Source organism: Corvus cornix, chromosome 3 (assembly GCF_000738735.6).
Source record: "Corvus cornix cornix isolate S_Up_H32 chromosome 3, ASM73873v5, whole genome shotgun sequence".
NCBI lineage: Eukaryota > Metazoa > Chordata > Aves > Passeriformes > Corvidae > Corvus > Corvus cornix.
In genome coordinates, this window is record NC_047056.1 from 33654376 (window position 1) to 33670434 (window position 16059).

Here is a 16059-nt window from a genome sequence, read left to right on the forward strand (position 1 = left end):
TGGCACCCCTGAGAAAGCAGCATTGTTCTTGTTCTGTTTTAGTGCTAAAATAAGATTGCACTGAAGTTTTGACAAGAAGGCCGATCTTTGCACCCAGCTGTAGCACTTCTTCCTTTCTTGTCCTCTTGAAGGCTTTGAAATTGCATTGTTCAGGCTATGGCAACCTAAGAAGATAACAGTGTTCTCATACAGTGGTTGTTAATGAGTTATCTAGAAAATACATTGGTAACCACATGACTGAAATGAAATTAATCACATGAAATGTACCAACATGGCAGTAAAAAAGAAAAGAATAATTAATTTGACTGCGATAAAACCTGTCATGGAGTGAGTATTTACAAAACTGCCACAAACAAATTAGAACGGAAGGTGGAAGTAAAGATAATTTTGAAATAACCTGGGGACAAAACCCATATGGTAAGACAAAATTTCATTAACGCTCTTCAATTGGCATGTAATAATAATTTATTGAAAATGGGGAAGGGTGGATACCTGTGTATGTATTTACAGTTAGGAAGTTTTGCTTGGCTCCATATTGAGATCTAAGAATCATCTCATGTAGTTTTCTAATTTAGATACTTTGTCACTTTCTTTTAGTTTATAATTTACAATAACTAATTACAGGAGTGAAAATTCACCAGATTCTGACTGTGGATTTAAATAATTGCAAAACTGAAATAGTTTTCATATTGTACAGGCCCTTATACTGAGTATTTCTTCACTACTACAAACCACGTACAACATCATGCAAATGATGGAAAACCACAGTCATTTTATAGAAACAAGATTCATACAGCTAACGAAGAGCTTTGAAGCACAGTCAGCAGTTGGCAGCAACAGATATCAGAAGTATATAGCTCTTCTTAAATATCTTTGCTATCATTTCTATGAGAATGAAATGACACACCACTGGCAAAACAAATTTTAACCTCAGTAAAGTTCTATTTTGCCATATAAAATAAAAGGTTATAGCATAAACTTTTTATGTGAGTGCCAGGGAAGTGAGTAAAATCTTAAAGTTCTTCCTTATTAGAAAATTGTAATTGGAAAATTCTTTTTAGAAAGCAAAGATAGTGAGACTGTCTACCAAAACAAAGTTTTTGGATGGCAGTTTGTATACCATGAAATGAAGTCTCCACCTATCTGTACTAGGTTTGGAGCCAATGTTTTGGATCCCCTGTTCTCTTGTCTGGCTTGGGTCCTGTAGCTTTGAGTTTGCAAGAACTGTGCTTCCATGTGAAGTGCTTACACCGTATCTGGGGGATTTGTTGCTGTATCAAGGAGCTCAGGTACTTGCATGGCAAGTGTTATCAGCAGGAAAAATAGTTACTGTCTGTAGCTGTGGTATGAATACTGAATCTGCTAAGCTAGCTCCTTTTCAAACTCAAATTACTCACATATCTAATGTATTTTATTAGCAAAGGGATTTGTCTGCTGCTTTTATTGCAACACAGGGCAGTCTTGTGTTTTGTCATTTTGTGGATTACTGCTTTAAAAAATCTGGTATTGCTTGTAATAAAATTATAGTTCTTTGCCAAGTAACTGAATAAGGAATACAGCCCACAGAAGAATACACAAAGGAAACTTCTTGAGTGGTTCTCTGCATTCAGACCAAAACACTTCATATAATGAGCTCTTCTTCCTAGTTCCCAGTTTGTAGTGCCTTCATCTTGGGGTTGTTATTTATGTCTCTATGGGACAATTAATTCTAATTGTCAAGTTCAATCTGTTTTCTCTAAGAAGTTGAAGTACAAGGCTTTATTTACATAGTTTTGTCCAGTAAGTTTATATATATATATATATACACACACATAATATTTGTTGAAAATAAGCACAGTGTAAGAAGCTTTTTGATATTTTATTAGCAAATGCTGTTTTAAACATAGAAGAGACAGGTAATTTGAGTTTAAGTTTATTTTTTCTGATTTTGCAACCTGGTTATTAAAATTTATCTGAAAAGTGTAAAAGCTTTCATTGAAGCAGATTTGCTTTTGGCTAATGGTGGGGAAAAGAGAAAAACTTTATTTAACAGAGTTTCAATTAACCAACAGTCATTGCTGCTTTCTTTTTTGCCTGTTTGAAAATGCCACCACACATCTGCATGCCACTTTCAGTTCCTGTACAGTGATTATAAAGGCTCCAGTCAAAAGATTTTGTGAAGGCCAGCAGAGCTGACTGAGTAAGCTCAGTTACATAGATGCTCTAAGACCATCTTTTGTTAATTATCCATCTTAGAATTAAAAAAATATCTGATGTTTCAATAGGGTCCTCTTTCATGTAAGAGCCATTTGCAGAGCAGTCTGGTGCAAGCCTGTATTTTTCAGTGGTTCAACTCAACCCTCTGCTTGACTTGTGGTCAACTGTATTAACCACAGTTCCCTCGTTAACTTATTTAAATAATATATTCTGCCTTTTTTAATTCCTCCTGCCTCCTGAAGACTGGCATGTAAAACTTTGTCTTGTATGGCAGCTAAGTCCTTCTCCTTGGATGTTTAATTAGTGGAAGGTGGATCTAATATAATCACTTTGTATATTGCAGACAAAGACAAAAAACCTTAACTGCATAACTCGTGAAATTCAAAGGCAGATGAAGTATGGAAGATGAAATATAGTCATGGCATGGAGCTGAATCAGGAGAAGTTTAGGTTGGATATCAGGAAAAGGTTCTTCACCCAGAGGGTGGCTGGGCACTAGAACAGGCTCCCCAGGGAAGTGGTCACAGCACCAGCCTGACAGAGCTCAAGAAGCACTTGGACAATGCACTTGGGCACATGGTGTGACTCTTGGGCTGTCCTGTGCAGGGCTGAGCTGGACTTCAATGATCCTTGTGGGTCCCTTCCAACTCAGCATAGTCTATGATTCTATTCTAGGTATGAGTTACATGTCATGTAAAGGAGCCATTTTTCAAAGTACAGTTTGTGGCTTTTGTTGGGGTAGGGGAGTAACACTAGCCACACTGATTTTATTGCAAAATCAAAAGCACTTGCTTTTTAAGCAAAAGAGGATGTTCAGAATAGAGAAACCTGTGCTGTGTCAAATTAGTTCTTTATACATTTAAAATAAATTCTGAAATGTAGCCATGTAGGCTGACAGGGAAAGTAAATGAGCCTCATTGTAGCAAGACTTTCCTCCACAAAGCCTTTTATGTAACTGTAATTACTGAAACACATTTCCACATAATCCTGTCAAGGATAGCCCTCTGGTTTTAAGCTTGGAGAAGACCTGAGTTTGTGACACAGTCATTCAGAAATGACCAAGAGCCAACAGCAACAATGAAGTGCCTCAGGTTGGAATGACAACTTGCAGAACAGCCCACCACATCTAATCTGCGGGCAGACTGGTAGGAATGCCCTGCCATCTCTGGGTGACATTGCCACCTTGTGCAGTCCAAGCCATTTGGGAATAAGCATTCTAGGCAGCAGCCAGTCTGCTGTGTGGGTGGTGTGGGAGGAGCTATTGATCCTCTTTTATGAAAGCAATGCTGTAAGCAGAAGCTTAAAATAATCTACTTTTCTAAAGGATATCATTTCATCTCCACCCTTCCAAATAAATAAGTCAAATTAAAGTGCTCCTACATAATCCCCCTTCCTTGTCACAACAAGGAAACATAAGTGTTGATTTTTCTGCTGGCCTGTTAAATTTTCGTGGCAGTTTTGCAAGGCCAATTTAACATTACCAGTAGAAGCTTCACCTCAGTGCACTCGTCTGTTGTGATGAGACACTTGCAGACTATTATTTCTGGGTCATTTGTGCCAACTACTGGTCCTGTGGATGTTGACTTAATTCATTTCCACCTCCTCCACCCTTTCACTACTTTCCAAGCAATTCCTTGCATTGTTTCATTAAATAATCCATTCAAGCTCTTGAGCAGATAATCAGAAGGAAAAGTGAGTATCAAAAGTGGTAACGTGGCAGAGATCAACTTTATCCTCTCAGTTGTGATTTTGGAGAAGTTATTAGACTGTAGGCATACACCCACAGTGCCCAGCTCTGAGCTGTGCAGGGGAGCATTTTTTGTCCATTCAAGAGCTATAAAATACTGCCAGACCAGAGACCTGCAAGTGTAATTGCCACATTTCTCAGTTAAATGTTGCAAAGGCCAAGGCTGCTCCAGTGCCTATTGGATTGTGCCTGTCTCTGGCTGTGTGCAGTGCACCGTCTCTCTGACTACAGCATGCATCGATGCATTATATAAGCTCGTAGCATGAGGCAAGCTTAAGGACATAAGTTATGAAGTTGTTTGTTTTTTGGTTATCTACAGCTCTTGGAACTGCAATGCAAACAAGTTTTTATGAGTGGTCTCTAACTTATGTTATCAATAGACTTAAGCGGTCACTTGTCTGCAACTACAGTATTACTTGGAAAGCTGGGGGGTTTTGAGTTTTTGTGAAAATTAGAGGCATTTGGGGTTGTCTAATAGATGAGTTACAAACTCAGTTGTAAATGTGATATGTTTTATCTGTAGCACAAATGTGTACATATTACTTTTCAATTTAACAAATGCTACTGCTGATCGATAGAGTTAGTTTTTAAAAGTCCTACTAAGATCTAGGGAGAAATAATCATGACTTTTTTTGAGGCAAGGATGCTCACAAGGTAAAAAAAAAGGGCATGTCTAAACATACTTTCTATTTTAATTTCTGTTTATTTCTAGCACACCAGGAACTACTTGCTTAGGAAAGCATTTTTCTCCTGATACTTCACCTACTTTCATTTCGTTAATAACTAGGAAGTTACAGACTGCTCAGCCATCCCAGTATGGCTTAGCTTATATTATTGCAACTAATCCAAATGCTATAGCAAAGAAAAGAGAAGGTGTACTTTATTGACTTGTTGACCATATTTCTGTTTGTGCAAGCTGTTTGAGTGACCAGCCTGTAGGGAAGGATTTTTGAGCTGCTGCTGTATCCAGAGAGCTTATTAAAATGTGGAGCTGGAATCTATCCAGAGCACTGGAGCTTTCTTTTTCCCTGGTGTTCCCTCTCTTTGGTTTTGTAGCCCTGCTGTAGCTGCTTGTCCCCCCTGGGGAACCAATTGCAGTGCTGGAAAATTAATCTCACAGTAAGTATTTGATGGTCTCTGCAGGATTATATCTTTGGAGAGGCAGCAGCAGTGTGTCATTGACTTCTTATTGCCCTCTGATCATAGTGATTTTGACACAAATCTGCCTCACCACTGCCCCAGCCCATGGGAGATTACAAAGGAACACAAAGTACAATCCAAGCAGTAAATGTGTGTGTATTTAACTTTGATAACAATTAAGGACAAGCAGTGTCAATAAGCAGCAGAATGACCCTGCAGCTGTCCTGTGTGTTCAGGACTTCATGTCTTCAAGAAGGAGCTTTCACAAGTGCTGCAATGTTTAAGAAAAGTAGACTGGAAACCATTTATTAACTGTTTAGCTTGTGTCCTCCCTGAGTCACTGTGAGAAATCGAAGCATGAGCTCTATTTAACATCTCTTGTGCCACTCACTGACTTTCCTGATAGATTGCCCCAGTGGAAGGATTGGTGTCTATACTAAAGAAGAGAGATGACAGGGATGGAAAAACAATTGCTCAAGTCCAGCAAAAGCAAACAAAGAGAAGAGTAAGATTCCAAGAAATGGAAGACACATTGGATCAAGGTAGTTTAAAGCTGTTAATTCATAGGTTGCCCTCTTGGGGTGCAAATATTGTCAATCTTTTTGTTCACAGCAGCAAAGCAGGCATTTATTGAACATACTCTCTTGGTTTTTTAAAACTTAATAAGTAAAGGTGATTGAACAAAGATTGTTAATCTGTACCAGGTTTGCGTAACAAGAGTACAGAAAGATACAATAAGCACACTTCTTTTTTAAAGGTTGGTTGAGAATGAAGTCACTGCTTTTTTCCTCTAGATGAATGATATACAAGTGACAGATAATTGAAAGCCTTTCATTAATGTTCATTGCTTAGAGGTGGGTGGTGTAGGCTTTCTCCCTAAATCCATTTAGGTAGAGGGATGCAAAAGAAACAAGTCTGTTGTGCTTTGTCCATGGGTACATTTCCAACCCTTTCTAGTAGGCCATGGGAGTGGAGATGTCAGATTTTAACCTTGCTTTATAATTTAACATCCATACGTATTTGCTAGCTGTCATTAAATCCAGCTTTACACCTTACTGTCTTTTTGATGGGCTAAATAGCCTCATGAGAAGTACAATGTTATTTTGTTATGCTTTTTTTTGGAGTTTAAGATCTCTATTATTCAAACTGAAGAGATATTAAGAAAAATACTTTTAGTTGTTAATGATACAGAAAGTGCTAGCTACTGTGTATGCCAGCCACTAAATGGTATAAATTAGTGCTGAAAAGTGCATTAGCAGCCTAAAAGAGACCCTATCAGATCTTTTTCTTGAAATTATGTTAAAAGTATTCATGTTTTATTTAAAATTCCAGTTAGAGTTTTTTCTATGGTTTTTCCCCAAGGATTTACTGATCCAAAAGCAAAGTTGTTTTATAATAATAACAGTATTATTATTATTATTACTACTTTAAATCTGATTTCAAACACACATAAAAAATCACTTGAATGTTTCTTTTTAACCCATTTCTTCTCCCTGGTGTAGAGTGAAGGGAGTATAGAAATTTTCTTAGAGCCACGCCAGTCTGACAGAAGATGCAGATGTTGTTTGTGCATACAGATTAGCAAGGACAGGTGAGGTTATGAGGATGTAGCAGCACCTCTGCAACCTCTGTATTACTCCTACTTTGGAATAAACAATCCTGCAAAGAATTAGTAGAGAATAACTGAAATGTAGAATAACCCCTCACATTAGCCTACTCTGAAGGTTTTGTCTCTGTACTTAAAATGTGAGAGTAAACACAAGCAGTTCATTGTAGTGCAGCCAGTGTCATTACAAATGAAGCAAGAACGTTTCCATTTGGTTTAGTTTCAAAGCCTTTGTTTCATTTCAACTATTCTATGAAGGAAGGCTTTGGCTGTGGGACATTCTCACAGGTAAGCTTATTTTGCTTCAGTGTGGAATGACTCCACAAGTGATCTCACCAGGGACAGGTACACAGACTGCAGAAATGAAGCAGTATAATTATTTAGGTTTCTGACAAGACTGAGAAACAAAATTCCTCTCATGTATTGTGGTCACTTCGATATGGTGAGCATTATTAAGTGTGTTTACCTCCTGACCCATTCATGATAAAAACCCATCTCAGGTTTTCTCACATGCATTTGTATTGCTTTGTATAGCATTCTTTTTCACCTTTTCTGCTCTTATTTACAGATGAAGTGTCTGGTGGCTCCTGTATTTTGCTGATCCTGCTGTGCATAGCAACTGTTTTCCTTAGCATTGGAGGAACTGCACTGTACTGCACCTTTGGTGACATGGAATCCCCTGTGTGTACTGATTTTGCAGCCAACATGGATTTCTATTATACACAGATACTGCAGCGTGTGGAAGAACTTAAACACTGGATAGCCTTCTCATAGCTGGAAGGAGTGGAGACAGCACGTTGAGAGCTCACCAGTGGTTACTGGAGAGGGTAGAACAAAATTGTGATTTCAAGTTCTCTAACACTTGCCACCTGCAGGTGACGTGTATTTGACAATATACTTTCACATTTACTTAGAAATCAAGAAAATTTTAGTTTAGCAATCAGGTGGCAAAATGTTCACATCTGTTCACAACTGTAGCAGCGTGGTATGGGAGCATAAAAAGTTATTATCTTCATCCTTTTGAGAGTAGGCAAGTAGCTTTTTATCCACTTGAGCAAGCGAAGAAGGAAGAAAATTAACTGTCTTCTATATTCTCTCCCATTGCCACACATCGTGTAAGCAATCTCTGGAAGCTTAGTAAAAGGACAGCTTTAATTTACAGCTGTTTGTGCAAAGGTGTTGCCTCCAGCTATCATGCAATAAGTCTCTGTTTTATGGAAACTTTTTTTTTTTTAGTCTTACTGGTTTTATCCATTTTATTTCTCCTGGTGAGCCATGTAATTATTGGGGTGGAGTGAGAAGAATGCAGTGGCATTCAAGGAGCCCTCATTTGGTGATTACCAGGCTGACCTTGTATCTTATAGCTTACAGTGAATATCATGAATGGGATAAATCTGCTGGCAGATTTCACTAAATTTCTTGGACCTTTACTCTCAGTGTCATGTGGGTTGTTCTAGAAATGAAAGGTTAAAAAAGAAATCACTGGTCTCACTAAACACAGAAACAAAAGATGTTTAGTAAATTACTCAAATAATCAAGTGGCTTTGGCCAATCTTTAAGCACCTGGTAGCAGGTGTGGGGCTAACTGGGTTTTTCTCCAGCTATGTGACTGACTTGGAGTAATCACTTTGTGCCTCAATTTCTCCTCCGTAAATGGGGAACAATGATCCTTGCCTTTATCTATGAATATTTATTGGAATTAGGGCTCATGTCTGATTCATCCCAAATGAGTGCACAGGATCACAGAACTGTGTGGCTGCAGCCTCTGACAATGAGTGAAAGTTATGTAAAGTGGGACTGATCCAACAGAAGAGATTCAGAGGTTCACTGCAGATCCACAGCACCTTAGTAGTCCAGGGCACTTGTTCCAGCTGATAAAGCACATTTGCATCTATTTGCCCTGCAGTTCTGAGACCTGTATTGTAAAATCTGTTCTTTCTCTATCAGCTTTACAAATTTAGATCAGTACAAAGAGCCATTTTAAATGGGTATTTCTATCACTTGGTGCTCAGCCCTCCCTGTGTGGTGGTGAGAGAAACACTGACAGGACAGTGAAGGTGAGAATTAGATACACAGGCCTTTGGGCCACACTCTGGTCAAGATGTGGCAGCTGTTCTTGTACAGAGCACAATGGTCCAGCCCTGCTGATGGTGTGAGTGTGAAACAATTCCTTTACACCTCAGGAAACAGCATTTTCGAGGGGTCCACTTCACTCCACTCTGTGATTTCCTGCTTACTAACCTTGTATGATGCAGTGTGTTCAGGTTTAGGATATTATTTTGTAAAATGCTATGAAGTGAAATCTTTGAGATACTGCTCAGAATTATAACATTAAAGATCATGCTTTCTGACATTTGCAAGCAAATTGTCCCTCTAGTGAGCTTGATTGTTCCTAATGCACTGTTACACTTAACGGGTTTTTAAAGCAAAAGTTAAAATCATGTTTTTTCTGGAATAAACTGCATGTATGATTTCTCTTTTGGTTTTCACTGTGGAGGCTTAGTTCATTTATACCCTAGGGAGCCTCATGTGCAGCTTTATATTAAACTAGCAAGTTTGAAATGCCCAAATTAATGAAAACTTTTGCTTTTAGAATGAAACTTGAGAACAGTAGTTTGGGGGTTTTTTGTTTGTTTGTTGTCCTCAGAGTATCATAATGCTGGGCTACTCTAAAGGAGAAAGGGAAAGACACTTTTGTATTTTAAAGTGTTACTGGCTGGTTCAGTTTATTATTTGAATTCTGGGTTTGTTTGTTTGTTTATTTATTTAGTTTTTCTTTTAAAGAGAAGCTTAATTTTCTTCTTTGGCAATTTACTTGCAGAATAATTAAAAAGCATGCATTCAGTTAAAGTATGTATTTATGGTGACTATGTAGTTAGAATATATTTTGGGTTTCTGTAACTTCACATTGAGTGTTTCAGAATATTAAGTTTATTCCTAAAGAGACAACTGTTGATTTCAGCTTAAAAAAAATATTTTTAACTTTTGTGCACTTCATCACCAAAAAGATTGAGAGGTATTTATAGATCTATTTATTCAAAAGTATATCAGACATGGAGATCAAAGATCCACACCTTCTAGGTTCATTTAATTAAAACTATTTTAAAATAATTATTTTATTTTAAACAATAAAGCTATTTAAAGTCAAAGCAGTTTTTAATAAGTATTTCAGTTTCAAATCAGTGGCCCAAATCCTGGTATGTTCTCTTTGTGCTATATTCCTGGTGCAAAGACTCACTAGCATCAGCAGAACTGCCTACAAGGTCATGAGGAGGTTGGGCAGCACTTTACCAGCACGTACCCGCTGAAGATGAGCAGCCAGCCATTCTGTGTAACTCAGATACCCTACACTTGTAACTTGGAGGATCTCTTCAGCCTTCCCAAGCTATGCCAAGGTACCACACCTGCAAAGTCTCTCAGGATTTGAGGGAGCAGAAAGGGCACACGTGCACAGGCTGCCCAGCTCCCGCTCTGAGCTGCTCACTCCTCAGTTGCAAGTGAGGACTTGAATCTGGATCCAATTTCTGTTGGCATTCCTTTACAAAAAGCTGATGGTGCAAATTCTTGCTTCGTGTGACAATTCTGTCAGTGCAAATCATTTGCATGGTGTATAGTACATTATCAAATTTGCAGCTACCAACAGAACAAAATTTGCTTTGCCTTGGAACTCCAAAGAGTGTGTGGGTAGGCCTGATGTTGGCCTTCCTATGTGTTCTGTTCTCTTCGGAGAACTGGTGACATTGCTTCCACCTGGGTGACCTGAGGGGTTAGGATTTACAGACAGGTAAATCAAAGCGAGAAGAAATAGTGGATTTGAACAGTTATTACTCGTCTGAGTGTTTGAGGTAAAATAATACCAAGCAACAGCTAAGATTGTTTCAGGAGGAAGAAAACAGTGGAAAAAGGCTTCCCCTTCACACACACACTTGGTGCATTTTAAAGCCTTTTGTGTATAACTTTTTATTTATTCTGTTTCCTTCCCTGCCACTGTCTTTATGGCTGTTCTGCTTGGCAGGAGGGGAAACATACTGTGCTGGCTTAAAAACATTTGTAATTGGTACGAAAATTCAGGGAATGGTTCCATACTTGACAGTAGTTAAAAATATTTTCATAAAATAGGACTGGATTTCAGGCTGCTAGTGTACCTTCAGAGAAGTTGGGCCACTTAATCACCTGCAGCACTCTCCTAGAAACCCCCACCTTCCTGTTTATTCTTTGAGCATAATTCTTGCAAAGAGATTCTTGTGATAAAGAAAAAGCCAACAAGGCTTTTTATGTAGATTCAGCATTATGCTGACAAAAAAATCTAACACCCTAATTAACACCCTCACCCTAAACAGCCCACACTACACCAAGAAAGGCACTGTGCTGTAGCATAGCTGCCCTATACCACAGGCTTCTTCTCAAGACAGTGCAAGGAAGTGGATATTCCACAGCCCAGATATGCCAGCAGAAGTTTGTGATCTAGACACAGCCTGTGTTTTAATTTTCTTTTCCATTATCTTTGCTTTCATACATGGAAAATGCATAGTAGCCCTGGTGACAAGCAGTAGGAAGTATTGTAACACAAAGGGAAACTCTTGTTTAGGGTTCTTGGTAGTAAAGGGCAAGTTTGAACTATCAAGTAAACATTGGAAGTCCAGATTCTTGTGTGACTGGGTACCGTTCCATTCAATAACCTAAAGGGATGTTACCCTCTTAAGGAGACCTCTTTGCCTACTTTGTACTGTAATGTAAAACCAAGAACATCTGAAAGGAATCAAAGTTATTTGTAACAAATTTATCTTAAGCTTCCTTTAGGAAAAGGAGTAAATGACTGTCTTTGAAAGTCACCCAAGCTTGTAATTTACATACTGTAGCAAAAAAAAAAAAATTGTCCCAAAGAAAATACATGACCTTTTTTGGGTACTGTGATTTCTAAATGTCAGAAAAGACCGAGATGATTTTCTGTGAAATTCAAGTAAATGAGCAGTACCTCCAACAAGAATTTCATGGTCAAGCCCAAACCAGAATGGAAAATGAGGATAAAACATGTAAGGTTTGGTCTGGTTGTTGCTGTAGTTTTCCTGGCTGATTTGTCTTTGTTTCAATAGTTAAACAAAAGCCCAGCTTCCTCACAGAGCCTGGTGCCACCAGACAGGTGCGTTTCAAGTACTAAAATGTTGCCTTACTGCATCATTGTGAAAGCAGATTGACAGATGGTGAGAATTCCTAGTAATTGATGGGTGACCTGCATAGTGATCACAAGACATTCTGCTCTCTGAACTCCATTAAATAAATAAAACCCCACAGCTGCAAGTCAATCCAACCCAGAAGCCTCTTGATCAGAACAAGAGTATGCCAATAGCTTCACACTGCGACACTTCTCCACCCATTTTTATTCCTTCTGTCTCCTTCCCACTTTACCATTTCTTTCCCAGTATTTAATAGCACATGTTCTATCATTCACAGGACCATAAGTGTTAGGAATTGAGTTAGGAAGGGACCTCAGAAAGTCTCTAGTCCAAACTTCTGCTCAAGGCAAGGTCAACTGAGATCAGACCAGTTATTGCTCAGGGCTTTATCCAGTTGGGTCTTGAAACCCTCCGAGGATGGAGACTGCACAAACTCCCTGGGCATATTCTTCTGCCTGGCTGTCCTCAGGGTGAAAAAGTTCTTCTTTATACCCTGTATCATCTCTCTTTCAATTTGTTGTCTCACATCCTCCTGACGCACACTGCTGTGAGGGAGCATCTTAGTAACCTCCTCAGAGAAATCATCTCTTCTCCAGGCTATACAGTATTTTCTATCACTGTCCTTCTGATTCTTCTCACTTTCTTGTCCACAGTATCTTCTTTCCTGACAGGGATCCAGAATTCTTCTGTTAGAATAGGGATCCTGCATCCCTTTCCTCTTCCACCTTAGACTCTGAAATTCAATATTAAGATTTAGAAATCAGTAATGAGGCCACAGGCAAAACTGAAATAGCAATTACAGCTACTATTGCAATAAAAACTCTGGATGACTCGCTGGGTCACCAGTGTATAGCAGTGATTGCAGAACTTCCACTGATTCTTGTACTACTCTTAAACAGCTGGTGTTTAAAGGACTGCATGCTGACATCCATGGGTCTTAATGAAATAATCTAAATATTTTTCTCTAAAATAGCTACCCAAGGAAGCCTAAAATATTTAACGATGAAGTTGTTTTTTAAAAATGAATTTTCTAAACTTGGGTGTTTTAAGGCTCCTTTTTATCATTTGTGATTTGTATTACTTTGAATTGTCACAGTAATTCTTGTTTGTCATAACATGAGCCTAGGGTTTACTGATTTCAGTGATGTCCAAAAGCTGTGGTCATCTCCTGAAGAAAATGATGGTGGGGAGTAGATGCATGCTGTTTCACAGTTGCTTTGTGTCAGCTGTTACTGAATTGATACCAGTGAATTTCAGCCAAAGGTGTACACTTGGGTTCATCCTGATTTTTTTTTAATATGGCAAACAGGCTAAAATGGAAAATATAGAGACAGCACTGAAGCACACCCAAAATTTCTAAGACATGTCCAATAGACCAAAGTCCTCCATTAATCTAAAATTGTTAAGCTGCTCTTTCTTGAAAACAAGTTTGAATCCATCTTCACATGACATCAGATCCATCAGCTCTCTCCCTCTGCTTTTTGCCAAGGAACTGTCTAGCAATGTGTCATCTTTAGCCAAGTTGGGCCCCTGATGTAACACTCATTTGTTAGGCTGCTGGGAAGTTTCCAGTAACACTTCTGTCAAGTGCCAGTTAATGATGGTGTCCCATTTCATTGCCTGGCACTGAAAATGAGTTTAAGCCACACTATTGTGCTTTCATAGACTGATCAACTTCAAAGCTGTTACCAAAAACAACTTTCAGAGTGAGAGCTAAATGTTCTTTAAGAAAGTGCCATGTGCCAAGTACTACAATGAGAAAACCTGACTGGTTTTGCCGTAACACGTCCAGATTCCACAGTTGCTGTTTGCAATGCATGGAAGCAGTGCCCATGCTGTGTTTCCAACAGTGCATCCCTTAAGCTGGCCAGGATTCATTCTGTTCTCCTGAGCTGGCAGCCTTGCACAAGAAGGTGGTGGTTTCATCAGAAGTGGTGAAGAACCAGAAGCGGTAGAAGTTGAGCAAGGTGAGATGTTCCTTCCACATAAACCATACACCTAAAAATAGAGGTGCTGGTATTGGTTCTTTTTAACTTTATCTAGGAGCTATTAATCAGTTTTCTTTCTTGTCTTTTTATTAGAGAAATGCAGCATTAAGCCCTCTGTTTCTTTTCCTGAAATAGGAATTGATGCTTTTTGCCAGAGAGAACGTGCATCTTGCCACATGATGCTGAGAATCTTTGTGCTTGTGCAGCTCTTCTGCCAGAATTCGTAATGAAATGATAGATAGGCTCTGAGGCTATGAGAGCAGCGAGAATATTTTCACACTACTTTTCCTGAGGCAGTTGAATTCAGTGCACTCTAGAAGGGACTTGCAGAAAAAAGGGAGTGGAACACTTGAATCACTAAGGATCCATACAGTCAGTTTCTGCAAGACAAAATATCAGAATCTACCATCAAGGCTGCTTCAAAAGACCCACCATAAATAATAGAAAAGAGTGTGTTTGAAAAAAGTTATAAAGAAAAAATACATACTGAGGTTTCTAGTAACTTTTCAAAGATCTGAAGATTTATGTAGAAGTTGGTAAATTAAATAAGGGGGAAGAACTTCTCAGTGTTACACAAAGGTAAAGATGAAGTATCTTATGGGCAAAAGGACTGCAGAAATAATGTAGCAAAGATCTTAGATCAACTATGGTAATTTTATACTGGAAAAGAATAAAAAATATTTCTGATAAAGATATCTATCAGTGATGGGGTTTTTTTCATCAGATTTTACAGAAACAGAAAAAAGATGTGGAATAGTTTAATGACATCAGGGAGGAAAAGAGACTAAGGATAGAAATACTGTTAAATTCTTTGTAGGACTCCTTAGGAGCAATTTAAGTGGTTTGTACAAGGTCACGTAGCAGGAAGAAGAGCAGGTTCAGAGCTTAAAAATTCTATTTTATGATCTTTTGTCTGTTCCCAGTCCCCACTAGGACAACACAGATTAGGGAAGATAAATGAGTATTCTTTTGTTCATAGTCTCTTTGATTTCACACAGCTTTGAAGACTTTCTTTAAAGATATTTTTATATTCTTATAAATTTTGTGGTGATCTTAAGGAATCAATTTTATTCAATGGATGAATTTCCTTTCTAGTATGCAGGACAAACTGCAAATGCCCTTTTAGTGTATTTTTAGTACTTGATACCATCATAGCCATGGTAGCTGGTTGCTATTTACATCTATTAAAACAAGTGGTATCAACAGACCACAAACTTGTGGGAACACAAAATATAATGGCAATTTCCATGATCAGAAAAAGAGGCTCAGGCTGTCTGTAGTTACTTTGTGTTTCACCATCTAACCCTTACTGCTCTTGCTCTGTTAAGTACCAGGAAAATAACGATTCTGAGCAGAAGGGGGGGGGGGCCCTGCTGAGAATCCTAATCAAGCCACAATCTCGCAGCTCTGCTGGGCTTCACACAATACCTATCACTGTGCCAAGAGGGAGGAAACAAAGCGATGTGGAAAGAAGCCGCAGTCACCAGATTCTGCCTCCCGGCAGAAATGAAGTTCTTGTGAGGCACAGAAATGTTTTGACCATGGAGTGGATGTTGTCATCACTGTCTGCAAATGTGAAAGATGAAAATCATTTCAAATGTTCTTGGCATCCCTCAAAATGACTTTAATAACCCTATTTTCATTTCAATTTTTGTGTTACTGAAAGCTTTCCCTTAGTTGAAGGCACAGAAAATTACGCAATGCTTTTTGGGGGGTTTTTTGGTGTGTACTGTCTCTTGTATTTTTCTAAAAATAGAGCATTACTTTTCTGAGTCAATTCACTGGGTAATAGCCTGTGATTTACCTACAAAGGCAAAGTAGATGGCCATTAGCAATAAGTGACTCATATATTATAAAACAGCCCCATTAAAAGGAACCATCCCTATCAAGTCATGCAGTAGGATGATGAAACAATATTTTCAGTGAATTAGCTGAATTTTGCAATGCACAGCAAGCCTTGCACAGCCCACCCACACTGCCAGCTCAGTCTGGCACTTTGTTCAAATTTGTGCTGGGATCTTTCATGGCTACAATTTCCCAGTACAGAGCAGCCAGGGAGGCAAATATTCTCCCTTTTGGTCCTTTGACCACAAACATGACCAGGTCTCTCAAAGCTGAACAGAACAGCCAAGAGTCGTCTGTAAAGACACCTACAGTTTCAGTAATGAAACCCCAAAACTGTGAATCAAATGTTCTGCTCCCAGGAGAT

The 16059-nt window shown here is 38.7% G+C and overlaps 1 protein-coding gene across 4 annotated transcripts in view; it reads left to right on the top strand.

Moving 5' to 3' along the window:
- Positions 1–14545, top strand: part of CNST (consortin, connexin sorting protein) — a 53194-nt gene extending 38649 nt beyond the window's left edge. For 3 of the 4 annotated variants that reach the window (XM_039568497.1, XM_039568498.1, XM_010391748.4), the window contains 2 exons: positions 5489–5624; positions 7257–14545. In XM_039568497.1, coding sequence (XP_039424431.1) covers positions 5489–5624; positions 7257–7462 — 342 coding nt within the window. In that variant the 3' untranslated portion in view covers positions 7463–14545. The remainder of the gene's footprint in view (positions 1–5488; positions 5625–7256) is intronic. The other variant, XM_039568499.1, reaches the window with a different exon arrangement.
- The last annotated feature ends 1514 nt before the right edge of the window (positions 14546–16059 follow it).